Source organism: Eretmochelys imbricata, chromosome 4, assembly GCF_965152235.1.
Source record: "Eretmochelys imbricata isolate rEreImb1 chromosome 4, rEreImb1.hap1, whole genome shotgun sequence".
NCBI lineage: Eukaryota > Metazoa > Chordata > Testudines > Cheloniidae > Eretmochelys > Eretmochelys imbricata.
The window spans coordinates 38081589-38106791 of NC_135575.1; the positions used below are offsets into that span (position 1 = coordinate 38081589).

The 25203-nt window shown below is 38.3% G+C and overlaps 1 protein-coding gene and 1 pseudogene across 6 annotated transcripts in view; one reads left to right on the forward strand and one right to left on the reverse strand.

The window, feature by feature from the left end:
* Positions 1 to 19664, forward strand: part of LARP7 (La ribonucleoprotein 7, transcriptional regulator) — a 36488-nt gene extending 16824 nt beyond the window's left edge. For all 6 annotated transcript variants that reach the window (XM_077815150.1, XM_077815147.1, XM_077815149.1 and 3 more), the window contains 5 exons: positions 5426 to 5583; positions 6682 to 6800; positions 9900 to 10059; positions 12373 to 12464; positions 19260 to 19664. In XM_077815150.1, coding sequence (XP_077671276.1) covers positions 5426 to 5583; positions 6682 to 6800; positions 9900 to 10059; positions 12373 to 12464; positions 19260 to 19340 — 610 coding nt within the window. In that variant the 3' untranslated portion in view covers positions 19341 to 19664. The remainder of the gene's footprint in view (positions 1 to 5425; positions 5584 to 6681; positions 6801 to 9899; positions 10060 to 12372; positions 12465 to 19259) is intronic.
* Positions 19665 to 21015: 1351 nt separating this feature from the next.
* LOC144263788 (NADH dehydrogenase [ubiquinone] iron-sulfur protein 3, mitochondrial pseudogene) lies at positions 21016 to 21820 on the reverse strand (annotated as a pseudogene).
* Between the last annotated feature and the right edge of the window lie 3383 nt (positions 21821 to 25203).

A 25203-nucleotide genomic window follows, 5' to 3' on the forward strand; every position in this document is an offset into this window, starting at 1 on the left:
TCAATGGTATTAACCTGCTTGAACTGTAGGGCAGTAAAATTTTTTCCCCTCCTAATCAGTTAGCTGCTATAAGCTCTCAGTCAACATTAGTTCAAGTTAATGTCACTGCATTAATATATCAGATGAATTTATTTTATTTGAGAACTTGTCAAAATTTGTCTTAAGACTGCTGTTTTAGGAGTAGTATTGGGGAAAATATTATTTCCACCATATGGTGGGATGTTAGCTATATTCAGACCATGAAAAATACACAGAACCCTGCTGTCTTTGTGGCAAGTAACTTTCAGTAAAATTTTAAGGGCTACAGTTCTCACAGCATATGTTGATTACTAGCTGGGATCAAGATTAACCCTCCTTCTCTTCCCTGCAATTAGGTTCATTATGGAAGCTTCTTAAACCTAATTAAGAATCTCTCATTGACCACTGTTGGATACTGAACTAAATGAAACTCTGGTCTGTACTTTGATGGCATTATGCAGTTTGCATGAGGCAGACAGGTCTACTTTTTCTTCATGTAAACTGAGAGGACTAAATTACACCAGCGTTGCACCCTTTCAGTTTATGGACCATGCTTTTTTCCTTCCTATTAAAGGAATTAAAGTGCCTGAGATAGTAAAAAGAAAAGGAGTACTTGTGGCACCTTAGAGACTAACCAATTTATCTGAGCATAAGTGAGCTGTAGCTCACGAAAGCTTATGCTCAAATAAATTGGTTAGTCTCTAAGGTGCCACAAGTACTCCTTTTCTTTTTGCGAATACAGACTAACGCGGCTGTTACTCTGAAACCTGAGATATAGTAAATGTTCAGGATTGAACTTCAGGCTTTCAGTTAATTCTTCCAACAAGTTAAATATTGTTTTTTGCACTTGTTTTCCAATTAATGAAAACTTAGCTTCAGTTATGATTTTACTATCCATGCAGACTGTTGGGTCAGTCATGGCACCAAATCTGCTATTAGAAAGTCACTTTTCTCCTATGTAGTCCCATGATGTGTGTAGGTAATGTTTCATATATTTTACGTGTTTGTTTGGAAACCATATTATGATACTCTTTTATAAATTTTAGCAGGCAGAACAAGCTATGTAGCTTATCTTGTAACTAGCAATAAGTTGAGTCTTGTGTGTGGTAAGTATTTATGGGATAAAAGCATTAAGTTTCCATTTTAAATGCTGCTTTTTAGCCAAGCTATGTTGCCAGGTCCTTTAAATTTAATGGGATTCTTTCAAAAAGGATACTTTTAAAGAGTTGTGGATCCTTCCAAGATCAAAATTTGAATTGTTCATGATTGTTGATTAGTATATTCTACAAGTGAACAGACCAAATTAATCCCCAGAAATAAGTTCATAAGCAGGATCTTTTACATGTTTAAACTGTTATATAGTTACCCAAATTTAAATGCCTTCATGTTTTGTCATAATGGTATATGTGAATGTGCATACTACTTTTACACCAACATGCCACTGTTAACTTTGTGTGACATTTTCAAATAAAAATAACTGTCCAATAAAATATCACAAGTTTCTAAAGTTTTACATACTTTATTAAATATTCAATATACAATATATACAATATACAATGCATCTTTTGATATTTATCTGAGAACATCTTGTTTCTTTCACTAATTTGTCCAGTATTACATTGCTATTTCCTGTAATATCTATTTGTATGTCTTACAGTCCATCACCATTGCTAAAGTGCAATTCCAGCTTTTACACAACAGAGTTGCATATTAGCAACAGTAGTGGCCTGCAGTTAAGATATTTTACAAGAGATATTTACAGCGAACTTCAGATAACAAACGGGTTATTCAAATTAAAAAAACAAAAAATATTTATGTTGCATAATGGAGTCCCGTATGTAGCTCGGTAAAACTTCTCTTTAAAAAGGTTGCCATTTATTTAAAAGTAAAATTTTAAAAAATCCATACTAAAAATAAGTATTTTTCATATAAAAATTGCTATTCTCCTTTATAATAGACAGTAGTATAGAAAATGTAAATTGAGTAGTTTTGTTTATTTATATTCCTTCTAATACTCTTAATACCAACATCTCATTGGATTTAAAAAACAGCCATCTGTTGCTCTGTGTGTTGTATGCTACCTGGAAAATACAAAAAATAGGTAGAAAAGCCCCAAAATACAATACTATCAAACACAAACAACAAACTATCAAACACAAACAACATTCCAACTTGGGGGGCCTCCAGATAATCAGTGTACTTTTAACCAGTGTACTTAAAACAGCATTGATCTGTAAATAAGCAATTAGGATTCACCACAACTAAAACATGGAAGCACTTACTTTTTCAACCATCCAGCAAGTACTTCCATGTTAAAGTAGAGGGGGTCCTTTACAAAAAAGACTTAACTATTTTTGCAGGCGGGAGTGCATAGCTGTATGAAAAGAGAAACTAACCTTGTATATAGAGATGCATTAGTGCTGTGGAGAAAAACAGAGCATTGACTTTCCCCTGCCCCCCAGAGAATTTCAAATTTATGTCATGATGCCAGTCTAAGCCATGGATTCTGTCTAAGTGCTACTTACCTCATATGGGCAGGATTTCTCCCTTAGAGTATGTTTTAAATTACTATGGTAGGGTATTTTTGTATAGTTGAAATCTACAATGCATGGAATGTTTTTGCTACAGATTAATTACAATACTGTAAATCTGTAGTCCTCTTAGGTTTCCACATCAAATGTTTTCTGTGGAAATGGGCATTTTTTTCAGTGTAGATGTTCTGCAGTTGAAAAATCAGGATTCACCATCACTAAAACATGGAAGCACTTACTTTTTCAGGAGCAAAGCAAGTACTTCCACATTAAAGTAGTGGAGGTCCTTTAAGCTGAGACTGCAGACTTCTGTTATGCCTCTTTTTTTCTGTAAAATATAACTACATATACGAATTTGTTAAAATATATATATATAGCATGCACATTCAGACTGGTATTTTCTAATAGTAGAGTAATATATATAATATAAAATGTAATCTTTAGGCAGCATTATTGTTGTGAAAAATCTGAAGTTTGAAGTACAAACAATAAGGGTTGATATTTTAAAGGACAGACTTGGTAGCATTTGTTACTTTTTGCACATTTTAGTTTTCTTTCTGAGTTGTGATCAGTCTATTTTCTAGAAGTGTCATAAATTCAAGACACTCAGATCCACCACCACTGAAACATAGAGGCACTTTTTCTAGGCAGCAGGTACCCCGATGTTAAAGCAAAGAGGGTCCTTTTAAAAGTTGTCAGTAAATACCTCACTTGTAATAATCATTAATATTAATTACAACATACTCTCACTTAAATAAGTTGACCAGCAAAATCATACTAATTTTTTAAAATATAAATATAATTGTTACCTGACCTATATACTGGTCTTGTCTGAACACCAACTATTGTATAATAAGAGATTTTACACAATAGGTAAACATGATTTGTTATTTTTCCTCTTGTTGTGTTTATTTCCTTTTATGGGTAACAAATCCTGTGACACAAGAGCAGAGGCAAGGTTCCTGTTTTTTCCACATCCATATTCCAGGACTGAGATCAGGATTCACCTCTACTAAAACATGGAAGCACTTACTTTTTATAGTCACAGAAAGCACCTCCATGTTAAAGTAGAAGGGGTCCATGTAAACCAGTACTTTGCAGTGTCTGCTATCCTTTTCCACCAGTTCAGTACACCTGCTGCATGAAATATAACACAAGAATATTACATTTCTGTTCATTATTGCATAGTAGAAATGCTTCAGAAGAACATTATAAACATTGAATTACTTGCCTGGCTCATTCCCCATGGTCTTCTCTTCCTTTTCAGTCTAGTTAACAGGGAGTGCCTCCTCAGGCTCTTATTTATACCATACCTTACTACAGAGTGGCTGTTGCCTTTTTATCTCAAAGAATCATTACATGGCTCTTTTGTTATTTTAATGTCTTTGCTCTGTGAGAACAGTATGATCCTGGGTGAGCTAGATGCTTTTTTGAAGTATACAGTTGTCAATGTTAACAGCTAAAACCATTACCACAAGATATCCTCCTCTTTAAAAATCCCCTATCAGCTTGTTTGATAGCACAGATTAGGGTAACAATGAGTCGTTCTCACAGTGGCACTATAGGCATTGTGTTTCTTTGGAGCAAAGCTCTAGCTGTTTGCAGAAACATCTCCATGTTAAATGTATGTAAATATATAAATTGCTTCCATGCAGTGTGGATTTTTTTAAAAACTCTAATGCATTTGAATAGTAAGGAATGTTCTTATCTCTATAGATTTGGGGGGAGGGTGAGTTTAACCAGTTTTTTTAATCAGTGAATTTTCTAGAGAAAAGTGACTAATTTTTAATGTAGTAAAACTAAAGAGGGCTCAGTGAACTAATCAGTACTGCATTAGTGTCTGTGCAATTCCAGTTCCAAATAATATGTCTGATTTACCAAAGCATTCAGAATGCTTTCTGAAGAAGATGTACTACATATGGCAATTTTTCAGTAATTTTGTTCTCCTGTTAGTATTTATTGAGGCCATTTAGAAGATAAAACGAAGTGGTAATTTAGTCAGATAACCATCAGACCCTAGACAGCTATATAAAAAGATGGGGAGGCCATTAAGCGCAACAGGGGAGAGTCTCAGCTGGTATATATTGCCATAGCTCCAATTTACACCAACTGAGCATCTGCCCCCTGATGTCAGCTATAGTTTGTGTATTTTATTTGCAAGTCATTTTGACCATGTCAGCCTATCCCCACTCTCATTCGCTATCAAGATGTTGACTGTCACCTCCAATCAGTCCATGATGCTCCATTGCCCACTTGTTAATTTTTCAAACAAGCACCCTTGTGCCTTTTCCATACTGTGCTTTGCGCTTGGGGGGGCACTCCCCATAAACATCTTCAAAGCTACCTCATTATCCTCCTTCAAAACCCTCCTCAATACTTGTCTTTTTCATCATGCCTACAAAAATTTGCTAAGTTAGACTGTTGATATACTGAGACCACGCCTATCATGCTGACCATTGTTTCATGTTCTCTATGTATATAAATCTCCCCACTTGTATTTTCCACTGAATGCATCCGATGAAGTGAGCTGTAGCTCACAAAAGCTTATGCTCAAATAAATTTATTAGTCTCTAAGGTGCCACAAGTACTCCTTTTCTTTTTGCGAATATTGTCTTGTTCTCTTGTGCTGCCCCATCTGTCTCTATCTGTTGTCTCTTGTCTTATACTTAGATTACGTTTTTGGGGGCAGGAACTGTCCTTTTGTTCTGTTTGTACAGCACCTAGCTGGGGTTCTGGTCCATGACAAGGGCTCCCAGACTCTGCAGTAATACAAATAATATCATAATTTTGTCTTCATGTTTGCAATGGCTTTTTTAAGTCTAATTATTTTTGCACAAGTATTGACATGTTTATTCCTAAATCTTTGTTTTACGTAGGAGTGAATGGATGGATCTGAAGCAAGAATATTTGGCCCTTCAAAAAGCCAGCATGGCTTCCTTAAAGAAAACAATGTCCCAAATCAAATCTGAGTGTGTGGAGAAGATGGAAACAGATAGTGGTGTACAAAAGCGTCCTCAAACAAAAAATGTCAAATGTAAAGGTTTTTCTGATCTTTATATTGTGTGTTTTTATGATGGGGTTGTTTTTTTTAATGCAGTTGGTGGTCATTAGAGTTTGATATTCTAATAGAACTGGAGACTAGATCTATATCAAAATAGTTCCACAGTGTACTGACTTCTCTGAATGGAAAAGGCAGAGTGAAATAAAGTTTTTACAACACTTCATATTAAAGGAGCTATCTTATATAAAATAAATTGTATTAATATTGATTATGATTTATTGCATTATCTGAATTAATGAATAATCAAATTATTTAGAAAATAATCCAAGATTACAAAATGATCTTTGGTTTTGAGACGTTTAGTTTAATTTAATGATAATAGTTCATAGTAAACTAACACGTGTATTGCGGTAGTTTCCATTTAAGGACTGTCTATATAAGCAGTGCCTCCATGGTAGTCAGAACCATGTTTCAACTCAGTTCTTGACAGTACAATGCTAGCAAGGTTTCTGTGGTGAGTGTAGATGGGATAAACGGTGTTCCAGACAGGTTTACAAAACTATATGGTAGAAACAGATCAGGTTATGATTCACTCTGTTTAGTGACCAAGGTACTGTACACTGTTTGTACCTACTAACTCACAAGAACTACACTAAAACATTTTTCCAACAATAATAAAAGTGCCTTACGCTGTTACTGAGTTGCACTGGATCCTCTGAACGTCTGTCCACAAACTTCTAGCCTAGGAGTGTTAAACCTTTTTCAGCACTCTTCAGGATTTGGGGTGCAAAGATCCTTACCATAGGTCGTGTTTAAAACTGCAAAAGGACTTGTATATGGCCCTTTTTTAGGAGGGATTTCTAATTGATTCATTCGTTATGCCTGGTATTGTCACTTTGGTTTTTATCCTTTGAAATACTAGTCACTGCCATCAATAGCCATATATATAAACTGATCCAAACTAAGTATATATCCATTGCAGCAGTGTTTTGGTATCTGTTGTTTCATTCAATGTCTGAACACCACCACAAGATTTATTGCATTGTTTGTGTGATTTTTGTGGTTATCTTGTGTTTGTGAAGTTAATACATGTGAACTTTCATTATGCTCTTTTCCTCTTCAAACTAACAGCCACCAGTGAAGATTCTGGTCCCCCTGAGAAAGCTAACACAATGGGACCACAGTTTGTGAATGGAGTAATTGTGAAGATCATTAGCACCGAACCCCTACCAGGCAGGAAACACATCAAGGTAATGCCTTTGTAACCTCAGGGCAGCTGTTATCTTTTCCCCTTATACCATCCTGAAAATGATTGAATGCCATTTAAACAAGTCATATTGAATTTCTATCTGGCAACTAGCTGTATACATATTTCTGAATAGTACCCATTAATGGAAGATTTCATTAAAGCAGAACCAGTTTGAGAGAACCTATATCAAAACCAAAAGTAATAAAAGCTTTGGGCAGAGGAAAGCGCTCTTCCAGAGAAGTCAAGTTTACCATGAAAATAAGTTTTATAATACAGATTTACTTTTTACTGGGTGAGTTGTTTTCTCCCTCCATCACCAGCCCTGACTGCTCCACCCTTGCAATATAGGTATGACAGACATCAGTTGAATTCTGTATTGTTAAGAAAACAAACAAAATAACTATTTAAGTTACTGGTAAGCTGTTGTTACTTCATATAAAGGCAAAATGGATGATAGTTGCTTAATATAGAATAATCTCTATTAAAAATAATATACTGTGCCAGTAATTTTTTACTGAACTTTTTTTTTACTTAATAAGGTTTGCTCATCTAAGAGGAACTTGAGGCCAATAAAGTGCTGCCTGAATGAGAGTCATAAAATATTTCCCTAGGTGACTCACAATTATTCTAAAAATGCCATTTATGTTGCATGTGGCTGTATGTAATTTGATAAATGAAATAACATGTAAGTGTTACTTATTTTTGTGCTTGTCAAATTGGTATTTTGGCCTTAGTTTACACAAAACTTGATATAAATTTGCAGCGCTGTGATGTGATAGAGGACCAGCATTCTTTTTTTATTATTTGCAACTTGCAGCTTCTTATGTATTTTTGGTTGAGATAAGAAAGAATAAATAGAGACATGAACTTGTGCCTGTTTGGGGAAACACAGAAACTGATGGTCATTTTTATCACTTGCCCCTAATTTAAATAGGAAACCTCCATTTCAGAAGCCCCGGCACAGTACTATATGAAGTATTAGTGTATGCTGGTTCTTTTTGTGTAGTTAGGGCTCTGAATTATTATATGGACTGAATCAGTTCTCTTATGACACTTAAATCAGAAGGTTTAACACTTGTTTACTGTTTGAAAAGCATTCATTATGTTATATTGGAATGAGTACTCTGTAGATCATTTAAGGCAATGAGAGAATTATTTCAGCCCTGGTCTTGCAAAGACTTATGCAATTGCTTAATTTTACAATCCTGTGAATAATACAATTGAAGTCAGGGTGGCTAATCATAAGTGTCTAAACTTCAGCATGTGCGTAAATTTTTGCAAGATCTGGGCCGTATCTCTCTCTCTGAAAACAAATTGGTGATATGCTTTCAACTGAATCAGTCTTATCTATTTAGGTATTTATAAGCAGCTATCTAAGATCCAAGAGACATTAATGAGAGAATGTCTGACCTCCTCCCTCCCCCTCGCTCACTCATCATTTGTAATAGCTAAGCGCTATTCAACGTTTGTCTGCCCTTACATGTTTTATTATGTCAGGGTTTGTGTTACAACATGATATATTTCAGAGTAACAGCCGTGTTAGTCTGTATTCGCAAAAAGAAAAGGAGTACTTGTGGCACCTTAGAGACTAACCAATTTATTTGAGCATGAGCTTTCGTGATATATATAGTCAAGGGGATAACAAAGTTTTGGTCTTGTTTGTGTAGATGAAATCAAACTGTATTAGACTCTGGTATTTTCAGATATGTAAATCAAATTACTTGCCTGATTTGCGTCAGTCTTAAAAAATAAATGATCTGACCTGTGACTAAGCATGAAAATTCTCAGGGGAAAATAAAGAACTGTGAAAATATGAATTATAATAGAAAGTCACTCCCATCTTAACTGTGGAGTCACACCATGACTAGAGAATAAACAGGGTAGACATAACATTTTACAAAATGTTACACAAAAATATTACTATGTTTTGGCTTATTTTAGGAAATTATGGAAATATTCTGTTGCTGGTCTGGTCACCTCTATGTTGTAAGTCTAGGTTTCAAAGTACATTCTTGACAGATGTGCAAAATATCTTTTGCTGGCTTATTGCATTATTTTTAATGTAACATTATTGCTTAAACATTTCAATTCTTGTTACCAAAATGTTGTTTCATGCTACTGAGTGGAGGCACTTTTCAGAGATCAACCAATAAGCAAATATTCTTGTAAAATTAATTTTGGTAGTCTGAATAATTTTCTGTGGAAATGTTAAGTGGGAATACCAAACTTAAGGGTGAAAAGGTTTTGTTTGGATCACACATGGTCTTATCAACCTAGGTGCTGGGGGAGTTTAAGATTCAGCCTTGCAGCTGGAGGGTTAAAAGTAGTGCCTAATTCTTGCATAGAAACATTTTTACTTGAAGTAAGTACCTGCTGTGAATGAAATTGACTAGGAATGAGTGATACCAGTTAATTTCCCTCACAGCAAGTTTCACAGGTAAGGTATTTGATTGAAAGAGTGTGTGTGACTCTCTTCCTTCTTCGGCTGCTGGTGTCAGTTTTCAGGCGGAGATCATTTGATATAGGAGAAAAGGAACTCCAGTATCCACCGTAGTGTTCCATGTACTGATTTCCTAACTTGTTCACCATTCTTGAGCTTTTTCTTTTCATTTTCCACAGTCCTAACCTTAAATAAAATATTTAGGTGTGGAAGTAAATATATTTTTGTTGGACTAACATATGAAATGGAAATACTGTTGCATTACATAATTCTTCTGCTGTCATCCCTCCTAATGACTGTAAAGAACATCAACAAGGGTTAGCTGTTGTGTGGATTCATAACAGATGTAGCCTGAGCTTGGGTTCTTGGGAAACATACAACTCTGAGGTAAATTATATAGTTCTCGATCTAGTAAAAATTGACTGTTCATAGATTTTCTTCTGAAAACTCAATAAATGTTAGCCAGAAATTATTTGACGTCAGATTCGTTTATTAATGTAATAAAGTTCCACTTTCACTTCCTTGTAATTGACTTTAGAGAATATTTCCCAAGCCATTTCTCCTTTGTGTACATCTTGGATTTTCAAAGGACAGTATTTGAAAATACTGCAGTTTATTTTTGTTCTGGCTAACCTGTCTGAGTTCTCTTTTGTGCCACAGGATGCTCTGGCAATGATAGCTAATGTTGCTTATGTTGACATGCTGGAAGGAGATACAGAGTGTCATGTTCGGTTTAAAACTCCTGAAGATGCACAGGTTGTAGTGAAAGCACATAAAGAAATTCAGATTAAAAACAACTGGAAACTCGAGGTTCTAACTGGTAAGAGGTTTATTAAAATATATGCATAAGAGACAGCTCCTAGAAGCCAAGAGCAGAACTGTTGCTGCATTTTAACTGTATTGCTGATATTCAGTTAAGATACTTTTCTGCGTTGTGTATAAATTACAGAATCAATATTTTGGTTTTATATCATTATTTCTTCTTGTTGCTATTCTCCCTTTTCTACAAAAACTAAAGTGTCGAAACCTCAAACGTAATATGTCACTTTTTCTTTAGTTTGAGTAAAATGTGTTGGTATTTTAAATTGGTTGCCTTAACCAGGCCACTTAACTTTATTCTTACAAGAGTGGTCATTTGACTTTACATAACTTCAACTGGCAGATCACTTTTTGGTTTCAGTGACAATGGACAATTGTCACTGCGGTGAACCATATTCCTATTCCACTCTTCAGCCTCATAATTACAACGTGATGGTGAAATGCAAGAGTGTGTCCCTAGGACGTTCGGAATAATGAATTTTATGGAAATTTTTTACTAGACTTGCTGATGACTATACAGGTATAGTTAAAGTAATAAAACTGTCTTAGTTTGGATGCAGTTATACTGGTATAAAGATGTACTATAGCGTATTGCAGTTAGGGAAGTGGAGCAGACATATGTTAGTTCTATACTTCTCTCTGCTAGACAGAAGAGCCCATTACTAAAGATTTGTTCCCGCATGTAGATACTTACAGACTGTAATCAAGTCACCCCTTAACCATCTCTTCATTGAAGACAAACAGATTGAGCTTCTTGATCTATCACTATAAGGCAGGCGTAGCTATGCCGATGTAAGTTCCCGGAGTAGACCAGACCTAAGAGCAGAGGTGGGCAAATTACAGCCCACGGACCACATCTGGCCCAAGGGACCTTCCTGCCTGGTCCTTGAGCTCCCGGCCGGGGAAGCTAGCCCCCGGCCCCTCCCCTTCCCTGCTGTCCCCCTTTCTTCCCTGCCATGTGGGCAGCGTGGCTGGCTCCTGCTGCTCTGAGCATCATGGTAAGGGACAGAGAGTGAGGGGGTTGGATAAGGGGCAGGAGGTTCTGGGAGGCAGTCAGAGGACAGAGAGCAGGGGGCGGTTGGATGGGGCAGAGGTTCTGGGGGCGAGGGGGTTGCATACGGGGCAAGGAGTCCCGGGGGACAGTCAGGGGACAGGGGAGGTTGGATGGGGCGGAGGTTTGGGGGTGGTCAGGGGACAGAGAACAGCAGGGGAGGTTGGATAGGCATGGGAGTCCCGGGGGGCCTGTCAGGGTGCGGGGTGTGGATAGAGGTCAGGGGACAGGAAGTGGGGGGGGGTTGGCGGTCCCAGGAGGGGGCGGTCAGGGGACAAGGAGCCAGGGGGGGTTGGATGGGTCGGGAGTTCTGAGGGGGGCAGGAAGCGGGAGGAGGCGGATAGGGGGCAGGGGGCCAGGCTGTGTGGGAAGGCACAGCGTTACAGTTGCGCAACCCCGATGTGGCCCTTAGGCAGGGGTGGGAAAACTTTTTGGCCCAAGAGCCATAATGTAAGTGTTTATTTGTTATGTTAATTCTTAAGCAGAGTTCAGTTGGAAGTTTGTGATCTCCTGAAGGCAGCAATATTTCATTTTGCGATGAAGCCTTGCATTTAAACTGTTCCAGTTCTGAGATCCAAAGGCAATCTGAAGAAATACAGCATTTAGTTTTCAAGTTATAATTTTACTATTCTTTATTTTTACTTTGTTTTTTGCCTTCAATATTTTAGCATTGTCAAGTAAGACTAGAGTATTACAGTTGGGGTTGATGGACCTTGGCTTTGCGGGGGAGACTCTTACTTTACCATAGATCCCTTTCTGGGTTTGTAGTGCTCTCCAAGTCCTGGCTTAGGATTTTTTTTAAAAATCAGCTAATTGAAATGAAAATAAGTAACTTTTAACCATCAAAAAATTTCCCAGACTTGACCTCAAAACGAAGGTGATTTTTGGGAAGCAAATTTTCTCTATTTTTTTTTCCCTGGGCCTTCTTCCCCCACCTAAAAATATTCTTTTAGATTAACACAAAGTCAGTGGTTGAAGATTTATATGTATGCCTAATTGTGTATTTAAAACTACCTTTATTGCAGTAAGCAAGCTTCCATTTTAAAATAAGGTTTTCCCCCTCTCCTAATGAAAAGCGATTAACCTGTTCTTACACAGAAGTTCCTTCCGTACTGAGAACTGAAGTGCCAGGTTTCATCCACAAATATTGTTCACGCGGTTATACATATTCAAATAAGTTGACCTGGCCATGACAGATGAAATGCTGCATTCTTTATATTGGATAACCTTATTAATACACTATCGCTTCATGTGTATGTCAAGGTGATCATGAACAGCGGTACTGGCAGAAAATTTTGGTGGACAGACAAGCTAAACTTAACCAACCTAGAGAAAAGAAGCGAGGCACAGAGAAGGTAAAATAAGTGTGAATAGTGGATTGTCTGAATTTATGTTTATTTTTGTGCAACAGTGATTGAAATATGATTTCTGTGATCAAAAGCCTGGGTGGAAGGGAAATATCTGTATTTTTCCTAAACTTTGTGATCTTCCACTCCACTTTCATCTCTTATCTAATCCTGGTGACTTGGGAGTAGATTTTACAGTCAAATGCAGCAGCAAAGTAGGGAGCACTTGGTTACTGCAGAGTCCGGTCCAGTTGCTACACATAGAAAATAAAAATGAATGATTTGCCCACCTAGACACAGGTGTTCTGAAGCAGTCACTGCTAATGAGTGTTGTGTTTGCATGTAGTTAAAGAATTCTGATTTATGGTTCTAAGAGGTAAGACAGCTTTACATTTAATGGAATAAACTGATTGGTCCGAATAGTATTTTAAAGCTGCAAAACAATGCATTTCAAATGGAATTTAAAAGGATTTATGTGCTCTTCCATGATAAAGTTAAGGGGTCTGATTATACTAGCATTGCCAACTCCTATGGTTTTTATCAGGAGTCTTTCAATATTTGGTGTTTTCCTTAAACCCCTAGCTCATGGTGTCAGGCAATTGCATGAGAATCTCGGCTTTTATTTACAAGTAAGCTCACAGCCCTCATGGTTGTTGAGAAAACATGAACCCTTAAAGTCTCAAAAACCAGATGGTAAAAAAAAAAAATCAAAAACTTTATTTTTTTTAAATTATTATTATAATTTGGAGCTTGACTCCATTTTTACAGATTGAACAGTTTGGATTGCATACATCGTGTTGGAGACCAGCGCATGAGGAATACTCCCTGCTACATCTGTGCTCTTGTATGTGCACAAACTCGCACATTTGCTGTCTATGGATGAGATTCTGTGCTACATCAGAACTTACAGCAACAGGGCATGGAGGGGGCGTGTTCGGAACCCTCACAATTCTATGCTGCTCTGAGGGCCCGAGTGGTCCCAGTGGAACCTAGGCTCTGCCCATAATAGCTATTCTTGCATAGCCCCCTAGTGCAGACACAGCATATGCCGACAGGAGGACTTCTGTCAGCATAGTAATACAGTACCATCAGTACCATCTTCCTGAACAATATTAGCTATGCGTACAGAAGCCCTCTTCTGTCTGCATAGCTGTGTCTATGTTGGGGGTTTTGCCAGCACAGGTATATAGCCCAGGGCACGGCACAGCTAGATAGCCCAGCCCTAAGGCCAGGTCTACTTTACAAGCATCTGCCACAGTCCAGTATTGCCAACCCCAAATGATGAAAAGGTCATGAGTCAAGCGCACCAAAAATCTTGAGATTATCTAAAAATAATAGATTTGGTCTTTTTTATTTGTCTTCTGCTTTTTGAGTCTTTAGGATGCACTGGGGTCACATTTTGAAGCTTTTTCCACAGCCACAAGGTCTAGAAACTTACTTTTTCTTTAAGAATGAAAGATGAAATCATCACATATCCACTTGACTCCAGGAGCTGGGGTTTTAAGAAAAACAATGATTATCATGAGAGTTGGCAACACTGTGATCTGGCAGAGGTGGGAAGAACTGTGTTCCCTGAGTGATATAGCTGTGCTGACAAAAGCCCTTAGTGTAGACACAGTTATATTGGCAAAATTGCGCTTTTGCTGGTATAGTTTTTCGTTTGCAGAAGCCGGTATAAGTTGTACTGGCAAAAGTTGAATCCATACGAGGAGTGCTTTGCTGCTATAGTGTAATAGTATAACTATACTGGAAAAGCACTCCAAGTGTACACCTGGGATAAGTTGCTGCCCAGAATCTTTGTAGAACTGTGCACTGGTGCTCCACCTAAAACTCTCCTCCCACCCTGTTGTACCCCTTAAACCTCTGTTTGTTAAGGGGTTCTTGGAAGACTGCTTGTAGCTGTCATCTTCAGTTCCTGCCCTGGGGAATTTCTCCTTTGCCTAGATCTGGGGCTTTTAGAGCCCCTTTACACCACTCTGTCCCCTTTATGTGGTGTACAAGGGCTGGAGAAGGGGTGAAAATCTCCCCTTACTTCTCTTTTGTCTCGATCCCCATATATCCACTGCAAGTAAAGTCTTGTGTTTGAATTTTAAAACAACCCTTTTGTTTTCACTTGTAAAACTGGAAAATCATCTGGTTTTCTTTACCAGTCTTAGTTTCCCAGTTGCATATATTGATGAAAAGGAAAAATCTCATGTGGCTGTATTGCTGCTTCCTTCTTCAGGTAAAAATGCTATTAGAAGCAGTATTTTTTACATATAATTAATTACTGATGTTCTCTGAGCTCTCACATAGATAAAACCACCATGCAGGGATTTGTTGTTGCCATTTTTGATTAAATGATAGATTTTTATTTTTATTTTTTAAATCAAGGGTTTGATTTGACTTCAGCTGGGGTTGTGGAAACTCACCACCCAAGTTTCTAGCACTTCTTGTTGTGAAGATACATCAATTTGCACAGCAAATACTGTACTAAGGTAGCCTGTAATGTGTAACTCATCTAGGATTGCAAAAATAAACTCTCAGTTCTGCCTAACAATAACAGCAGCAAAAGGTGCAAACTCTCACTCCTCCCCCTCTCCCATCACCTTTCAACCTGGAGAGGTGTTAGCTTCAAAGCCTAGTCAGGTCTATTTAAATGCTAACATTAGTAAGCAAGGCTTTTTGAGAGGAATGATTAACGGAAGTCAAATAACTTTAACTCTTTCACTGCTCTTTGATAGTCTGTGTTCGAACTGCAATTTTCAACAACTCTAATATCTGTTTTTTGCCATGCTCATCATTGTTCATTTATAACTGTCAAACCTTTGTTGAAGATCCTTCAGAATTAGTTATGTTTTTTTCTTTAAAGTCACAATTTAGGAAAGCAAGAAAATTATGGTAGTAAAAACTTTCATAATTAAGGCTATACAGTTCAAGACATTACAGTTAACTAATATTGGGAATGGGCAACAGGGGATGGATCACTCGATTACCTGCTCTGTTTATTCCCTCTGGGGCACCTGGCAGTGGCCACTGTTGGAAGACAGGTTTCAGAGTAGCAGCCGTGTTAGTCTGTATTCGCAAAAAGAAAAGGAGTACTTGTGGCACCTTAGAGACGAACCAATTTATTTGAGCATAAGCTTGTAGCTCACGAAAGCTTATGCTCAAATAAATTGTTAGTCTCTAAGGTGCCACAAGTACTCCTTTTCTTGTTGGAAGACAGGATACTGGGCTAGATGGCCGTTCTTATGTTCTTAGCATTAAAGGGGTTTAAAATCCTGTTTCTTTTGTAATTTACACATACAAAATTACTCTTTGAAGATGTTTGTAGAGCACTTCACAGATAAGTGTTAAACATGAATCTTATATACAAATACATACACTTTATATAGTCTGCATAGGATCATAATTCTAGTTGGAAACTCATCTATCATAAAATCAAAATTATCTTCCAATTATATGAATGAATCTGAGGGTGACAGGTTGAATACTTAGAGTAACAGCCGTGTTAGTCTGTATTTGCAAAAAGAAAAGGAGTACTTCCGACGAAGTGAGCTGTAGCTCACGAAAGCTTATGCTCAAATAAATTGGTTAGTCTCTAAGGTGCCACAAGTCCTCCTTTTCTTTTTACATTGAATACTGAAGGTCAGGATATATTGACAAGAGTATTTGTCAGTCTTACCTGGTACTTGGCTCTTCTCTAAAGAATTATGCAGTGTTCTTGTTCGCTCTACGCTCCAGCTTAGGCTCTGCCTACATTACATAAATTTGCCCCAGTGTAATGTTTGAGCACTGATGTAAAGTGGGGCTTACAAAGCACTACCATCAATTCAGAACAGGGCTGTGTGCTCATGTGGTTTCTACTGCAGTACAAGCATTTGGTGCAAGCACAACAGTGTGAACATGCACAATTGTTCAGTTTAACAATTTTATATTCATATAAGCAATATAGGTGCAACTTTAAATATAGGTAAGGCTTTACAGTGGTGCCCCAAAGTTAGCTGCATTGGTGTAAGCCCTGCTCTACATATGTGCAGTGTATCTACATTAGGGAGTTAGGCTAGGATAACTGCATCAGTGTCGTTAAAGTGGTGCAAGTTTCCCTAGTATAGGCTGGGTTTTATTCACAAGAACCTCTGTCTTCTTACACACTTTCTACCTAGACTTGAAAGAAATTGAGGTACTTTTGTCTGTTCCTTGTTTCTTTGCATTTTCTCTGCTTCCTTTACTATAGTTCATCCCACGTATCTGCTATGACATGACATCTGGATTGTGTTCTGGAGGATAGTGAGGGTGCCATGGAGTGAGTTTATACTTCTGCTATTGCAGTACACAGGGCCTATCTACATACAGACTTGCACAGATTTAGTTAAATCAGTGCATGCCCCAGTATGGATACTAAATGGCATATATCAATTTTGACTCAATATCCTCCAGAACACAAGCAAGATGTCATGTTTGTGTGGACAAGACTGCAGTTTTTTAAAGTTGGTGATTTGAGATAATTGATAAGATTCTGTGTCTTGGGGTGAATCTCAGCAGAACTTGTCATCTGTCTTTTGCAGATTTATTAAGGCCCTAAATGTGTACAGTGTATATATGTAAGATTACTTTTTTTTTTTTTTAAAAAGTACATTTCTTGAGGGGGAAAAAAAAAAAGTTTCATAAATGTGAGTCACCATGGATCCAGTGATGGCAGAAATTTCCTGAAATTCTCACTTTTGTTTAAAATAAACAGACTTTTAGGTGTCCCATTTAATTTCTTCAGAACGGGGACAAAAAAAGCTGAATCTGCAAGTTGTTAACTTAACTAGTAGTGCAGTTTGCTTCCCACAAGGGTAACACATGAATATTTTTGTATTTCATACTACTTTGGACTGAGAGCTTTTCCCAGCTATTATTCTTAATCTCCAAGGAGTGAGGGGAAGTTTGCTGTTGAGTTATGTAGTGTGTGCTGTGATAAGAATAAAGGGAGAGGGGTTGAAAGTATATGAGTAGAAATGGAAGGAAATTTGCAGCTCACATGTTAATTGTGGTTTGAAAAACTGAAGACCTCTCTTTGACTGGCATAATATTTTGAGCCTGTGTTGAAGAAGAAAGAGGGCCCTCTGGTCAGCAGCTGGACAGTGGGTGATAGAATTGCTTTTGTAGTGGGAGAGTTCCCTGTGGCAAAACAATATCCAATATTTATTATTATTATTATTTATTATTATTTATTTTATTTTTAAGATTCCAAGTTGTCCCAGTGTCTTCATGGTGAGGTCTGTGTGCTGCTGTGCAAGAGACTTGGTGTTGATTTCCTGGCTAGGCTATCGAGGGCTGGGAGTGCGGAGGATATAGCATGCTCAATCTGTAGGGGAGCCACTGCCTCACATTCATTACTCTGCACCAACTCTTGTGGCTCAGCTACCAGTGAGGGTAGAGCTCCAACAATGGCGCTGTCTATCCTCCCTCTGCAAAGGTGGTAAGATAAGTTACCATGACAGAGAGTCTCAAGGTTAGGGGAAAGGTGCAAGGCCCTTTGATCAATGATGCAAATAGTTAGGCAGGTTCTGTTAATGCCAGTTAAAATGGGACTCCTTCCCTGGGAATGTTTGGGGTGTTTTGTTTTTGTTTTTGTTTTTGTTTTTTTTATTATACTATATATAATGTAATATCCTTTTTAAAATTATACAGGCAGCCTTGGATTTTGAGGTTTGTTTGATTCACAGTTTTTAAAAGCTATAAATGCTTTATTTCTAAAATGTACAATCATGTCACATTGAAGGGTTGAGAGAAATTGTCAGTAATACCACAATTTAACATTTATAATTTCAGGTTTCAGAATAGCAGCTGTGTTAGTCTGTATTCGCAAAAGAAAAGGATTACTTGTGGCACCTTGGAGACTAACAAATTTATTTGAGCATAAGCTTTCGTGAGCTACAGCTCACTTCATCGGATGCTCACGAAAGCTTATGCTCAAATAAATTTGTTAGCCTCTAAGGTGCCACAAGTACTCCTTTACATTTATAATTTCATATACCTTACAAATATTAACTAATCCTCAGCCCCTATCTTATCAGGGTACTATCTCCATTTTACAGATAAGGAAACTGAAACACAGAGAGGTCATTGATAGAGCTGGCATTTGAACTCAGGATTCTTCTGCCCAAGCTCATTCCTGTGGCCAGTACTGTTTACATTCAGATGAGTAGTTATCTCAATCTAGAGGATGGGCCTCCTTCTGCATTTCAGTCTTTTGTCTCTCCAGAAACTGACTCTAGAAAATGACATAGCATTCCTGACAAATTTATTTCTTTAAGGTTTGATCCTGCTATAGTTAAGTAAGTAAGAGTTTGAAGCCTCAAAGAACTAGTCCATTTAAAAATGGCTATGAAGGTCGTGTTTGAGGTCTTTCCTCCCTCTCTCCCTTCCCCCACTTTTGATGGGACACTGGGATGGAATGTTGAAGGAATGTTAAAGACACTAATCTGTCCAGAGATTAAGGGAAAATTTTGTGCTATTTGTGTACTTTGTGATGCTACTGAGCAAAATAATATCAGGAGCCTCTTCATTTTTGCAGAAAGAAAAGGAGTACTTGTGGCACCTTAGAGACTAACAAATTTATTTGAGCATAAGCTTTCATGAGCTACAGCTCACTTCATCAGATGCAACTATCAGAGAACTATGCTCTGTGCATGTTGGTTCAACTGTTCAAAGATTAGTTATCTTCTGTGAGACCTGCTAGCATGATTATGACTTTGATATAAACCTGTAATCTGAATGCAATTTTTCTTTCACCTTTACTTAAATGTTATGGTTTTTGTTTTTGTTTTTTTGTAGCTGATTGCCAAAGCTGAAAGAATGAGACTTGCAAAGACACAAGAGACAAGTAAACACATCCGCTTCTCTGAAGATGACTGACCCAAAATTGATTTTATTCTATAAAAGGATATTTAAAATAGTCACTGGATATTTTAACTAAACCATAAACTGTTCTTATGAAGAAGTCAAAAACAGTCCATTTGCTTCATAATTCTTCAGTGTGCAATTTTATTCAAAATCCCATTTTTAAATATGCTGAGTGTTTGCTGCTCCTGAGCCTGTAGGTAAAGCTTTCTGGGAAAATGTATCCAACAAGGTCTTGCTTTGTTTTACATTTAGTTTTTACTTCTGATGAATTTTTGTGTATTGCAGTTTTATAAACTGAATTACAGAAAAGACCAAATAAAATGTTTTAGAAATTGACCATATTAATTTGACTTTTTTGTTTTAAAAAGGTCAGCAAAGAGTAATGTGAATAATAAAGCTAATTTATGTTAAATAAATTGAGGTCTCTTTTTCCTCCAGAGTTTGATGGAGGAAGCAAAGTAGAAAGATTGAAATTATAGTAAAAACTGGATAATTATATCATCTAAAATCATATTTAAATACTTTAAGGCTGTCAGAATATTGGATTGTCACAGAGATGGTGGGCAGGCTGAAAGGAAACCTACTGAATATGCCAAAAATTAACTTAACACCTCCTTCCTTATAAAGATCTTCTTTGGAACAAGTTTTGCAAGCATATCTGTGAGGAAGGTAAATAAGAAAACATTTACATTTGTTATTTGAGAATTCTAGTTCCATAAGTAATTCCTATTTATAGCTAAAAATTTATATATTGTCCAATTTATGAGTTAAAGATGCAATCTAGTGCACTTAAATATTTCACATGCATTGTAGGTTGACAGTATGAAATATTTTATAGCATAATTTTATTTCTGCAGCTTGAGCTGTGGGTTTTGGTTTTGGACAGAATAGTGGTTAAACGTATGAATGATCAGCCCTACTCCTTTTGAAATTCTCTCCGTTAATGTAAAGAGAAGTTCACACCTTTGTTTGTGCTTTATTGTTGTCTGATTACAGAGCAAATAAGACACTAACTCGTTGATCTATAAAGTGTGAACACTGCTAGTTGCAATCAGAAGGGTGAACAACTTGTTTTAAAAATAGATATTCCTAAAATATCAGCATAATCTATTTAAATAAACTAAGCCAGTGAAACGCATTGATTTTCTGTGCCCATAGATTGTGTTGTTGGCAAATTACAGGAGCAGTGTAAGTGTTTGTACTAGCCACACACACTGTGCTGGTGATATCAGTATATTTCTACTGTATGTAGCAATGATAGTTCACGGTGCAACACCAAGCCACCCAATTCTGCCATTATTGACAGCCAGTGTTACACAGCCATGGATAAGAAGGAACCCAATAAGAGAAGAGCATGGGGAAAATAGTGGAAAAGGAGGTGACATTAGATAATACAGAATTTACCAATCGGGGGGTTTCAGAGAGGAATGAAGCAGAGCAATAGAAGCAAGGAAAGTTTCCTGAACATAGAACGCCACAATTTGCTTTTTCATTGCATGCTTCCTGTGGCGTCCTCTAATGTGGCATACTTGCTCCAGGAGCAGTGCTGGCCTGGTAGGGTCAGGCAACTGTGTTTTTGTTTGGTTGGTTTTTTTCCCTCAAGTCAGGTTTTATTCATCTAAATATTAAGGTAGAACAGGAGGGTCAGTGCCACAGAGGAAGTTCCCAGTATCCTCTCGGTCCTGCTGCTATTTTGCATCTCCTTTCTTGTCTCCTGCTTCTAGTTTCAGGGTCTCTGGAGCTGTGCGATAGGCAGGAAATGTCTCCCAGGGACTATTCAGATCGAATTTGCAGAACTCCTGAACCAGCTCCACAGGCTCTGCCACCACCCGTTTCACCTCATCATCGTACCATACCTCTACATATCAGGAGAGTGGAAAGTCCTTCTGAAATGGGTGGCCCTGAAACCTGTAGTCTGTTAGGATTCGCCTCAGGTCAGGGTGGTTGGCAAAGAAGACTCCATACATGTCCCAAACCTCTTTCTTTCATACCAGTTTGCTGCCTGGTGCACTGACACTGCTGAATCAGCAGGAGTCGGCTCATCTGTGTACGTCTTCACACTGATCTGAGAATTGAAGCGCAGAGACAGGAGATTATAAACAATCTTAAAACAATATTGTCAGATTGGGACATCAATAGCAGTCAAATCAGCCAGGGATTTAAATTGGGCATTGGTGTGATCGTGAAGAAAAGTCAGAATTGGAACAACCCCATCAGGAGGGATAAATATCTCCAATTCATTGGAACAGGTCACCTGGTCTTGCTGGATATACTTGGGCAGAATTTCAGCCACATACTCCAAAAGCACATAGCTGGTTCTGGGCCATTTCATCCTTTGGTCGAACAGTGGGATGGGTCTCTGTTGTGGAGCTCCTTTCAAAACGAGCTTGCAACAGCACTGCAGGGCATGCAGCAGTTCTAAGGCCAGCCCCAGCACTGCTGCCAACATCCTGTCCCGGGCAGCGAGCCGGGGACACAGACAGACAAGTCATTGGCACAAGCTTCTGTCCTTTGCTCCCACACCATTCAGCTCAGCCACAAGAGTGAGTACATGCCTCAGAGCCAGCGTGGATGTGGCCACACCCCAAGCAGTATTTAGATATAGCTATCTGGGGAATAAGTGGGGAGAGTGGAGAGGGAGCAAAAATTAGGAGATCAAAAAAGATTTAAATTAGTTACCAAAAATATGCAGGAAAAATACAAGATAAGTGGAAAAATTGAGACTAGAGAGAGAAAATGGACAGAGAGAAGAGAACATTACTAGTGGTTCGAGGCTATTGCACAGGGGAATATAAGGAGATGTGCTAAGAACCACTGTGTTTTAAATCCTCCTCACACAAAATCAGATCAGCCTCTGAGGTTTCACCAATATTCAGAAGTTCTCTTATTTGCAGCTTTCAGACTATTAAAAATCCTAACAAACATATAAAATGTTTAATTTTCTGCCTGGTAACACATTTCATTCTAAAGCAGGGATATTCTTTCCTTTCACACAACCTTCCATGTCGGAGATCAGCAACCTTTCAGAAGTAGTGTGCCGTCTTCATTTATTCACTCTAATTTAAGGTTTCGTATGCCAGTAATACATTTTAATGTTTTTAGAAGGTCTCTTTCTTTACGTCTATAATATGTAACTAAACTATTGTTGTATGTAAAGTAAATAAGGTTTTTAAAATGTTAAGAAGCCTCATTTAAAATTAAATTAAAATGCAGAGCCCCCCGGACCGGTGGCCAGGACCCGGGCAGCGTGAGTGCCACTGAAAATCAGTTCACGTGCCGCCTTTGGCACACGTGCCATAGGTTGCCTACCCCTGTTCCATGTTTTGCACAGGGCTGAGATGGCGATGGTCTGTAAAATAAATCATGTACCCATCTTTAGTGCCACTGATTTTTTTATTTTTTTTTACAAGTGGAACCTTCCCTACCCCTTAGTTCCTCTACATTTTTACATTAGACCAAGTGCTTAAACAAGGAGTAGTGTGTTTTCATTTTCTTTATTTAGAGTCCTGCTTATGTATATCATATGCCTTTGTTGAGCTCCTAGCCCCATTGAAATCAATGTCAAAACTCCCATTGACATTGACTTCAGTGAGGGGTGGGGGTGGTGTCAGGATTCCATCACATGCTCTTTTTCTGAAGAAATCAACAGGAATTTTGCCACTGACTACAAATGGACCAGGGCTCATGTGCACAGACCAAGTGTGAGCCACCTGCTCTTCCATGGGAAGAGTGGATGTAAGTTTGTCAGAATGGCTTACATATTTTTTTAAGATTAAATTTTTTAATAGTTGCTCCATTTGTTCTTGTGCCTTGCCCTTTCAATAAGAGGATTCTGTCAGAGATATATTTAGCAAGAGTATCCCAAAACAAAGATGTAGCCCTCCTTTCACCTTTTTGTCTTACCAGGGAGTGTACTGTCTAACTCCTATCCTACCCAAGGTTGTTTTGGTTTTTTGGTGGAGAATATTACCATCTAGATAGAACTTCCGTGTTCTCACACAATGCCTTTTATTATTTAGAATAATTTGTTCATGGTTCAGCCACACATGGGGCAACTCTAAATTGTGGGGTCGGGTGTTTTCGTTTGGGTTTTTTGGAGCTAAAAAACACTGCCAGTCCATTTTTCAAAAATAATACAACTTGACTCAGAAAAAGAGAAGTCCCTGATGCTTCATGCTGCAAAGTAATCCTTGATCTTTGGTTACTTAACATTTTGTTGAGTCCCCCATCTCCTAGAGTATCTGCTTTTTAGAAGAACATAGTTATTCCGTGTTGTGCCTGGAGCAAAATCTTTAATGGAAACAGCTCTTCTTAGTTCATGACCTCAGTAGGCTTAGGAACCTCTTTCCTTTTACGTGTTCTTTACAAGGCAGAAATAGGACAGTAAGGGCATGTCTACACTAAATCATCCACCAAGCGCTCTCCCGTTGACTCCAGTACTCCACCGGAGCGAGAAGCATAGGCGGAGTCGATGGGGGAGTGTCAGCAGTCGACCTAGCAGAGTGAAAACTCTGCGGTAAGTAGATCTAAGTATGTCAACTTCAGCTACGTTATTCACATAGCTGAAGTTGCGTAACTTAGATCAACAACCCCCCCCCAGTGTAGACCAGGCCTACGTATGAGTTAACTGAGGCCACTAAGCACTATCAAAATACAAATGTTGTTAATCACTTGGTTCTTTACTCAGAAAGAATTAAAGGATGGTAAAAATATGAGTTATTCAACTATGAAACAATTGGATAGTCTTGAATTAAGAGCTTGGATCTTGGAGTCTCTGATGCCTTATGGAGGATTTCTTACAAGCCATCTTCTCTAGGTACCAATCCCTTTCAGACAGTTCAGATTCAACAGACTTCAGCATGGAGGTGGGTTTTCCAGCTACACCATTTGCGGCTGGGGAGCATCCTTTTTCGGAAGGCTTCCCTGTGTCCGGAGCAGTTCAGACCTCCCACGTCAGGACTCCTAGGCACTGTCTGGAAATGCTTTGGGGGCATAGTGGAAAAGGTCCTGCACACAAAGCAATTCTTTGAGTAGCCTTCTCCCTAACAAAGATGGTTAATCATGTTTATTAAAGTAGTGCCTGGAGAACAACCAAGATTAGGGCCCCATTGTGCTGGACGCTGCACGAACAGAGCAATAGGTGGTCCCTTCCTCAAAGAGTTCACATTCTAAATAGACAATATAGTCAAAATATAGGGAAAGGGGTGGAACAGGCAAAGCAGAGCACCCAGTGTGATGGCAACAAACAGCATGTTCGTTTTGCAATTTCTTGGTGGGATGGGGAGGTATGTGGAGTAAGGCTGAGGTTAAGAGACTGGAAGGGGTTGTTAGAGCAAACAGCTAATCAGCAGAGGGGAAAGTCCAGTCAAAACTAGAAAATACTATCCATGTCTGTTGGTCTTTGCATAAACTGCTTCTGCAGCTGCTCTGCTGGCCTCAGTCTCTGGTTGGGGCCTTTGAGCAGTTTCTTTCCCCTCTGGTCACATGGCAGGGGGACAGGAGGCACCACGTGGGTGCTAGTGGTCCTAGAGGTGGGGTGCACTCAAGCCTATCTGAGGCAGGAAATTTAGGATAGGAACCACAGCTTCTTTGTCAAATCTGCCATTAAGGTTCAGATTTGAAAAACCCTATGAGCTGAATAAGTTTTTCAAAAACACACTCCTGACTTATGCTAAGTAAACCTAATATTTGCTCTTGTGGATTAAGGTCAGGGCTCTGAAGGGAGGCAGTCTTGTCATATTTAGTCCTTCAGACACCTATTGATTTGTTTAAATTCCTTCTCTTACACTTTAGAGACTAACCAATTTATTTGAGCATAAGCTTTCATGAGCTAGCTTATGCTCAAATAAATTGGTTAGTCTCTAAGGTGCCACAA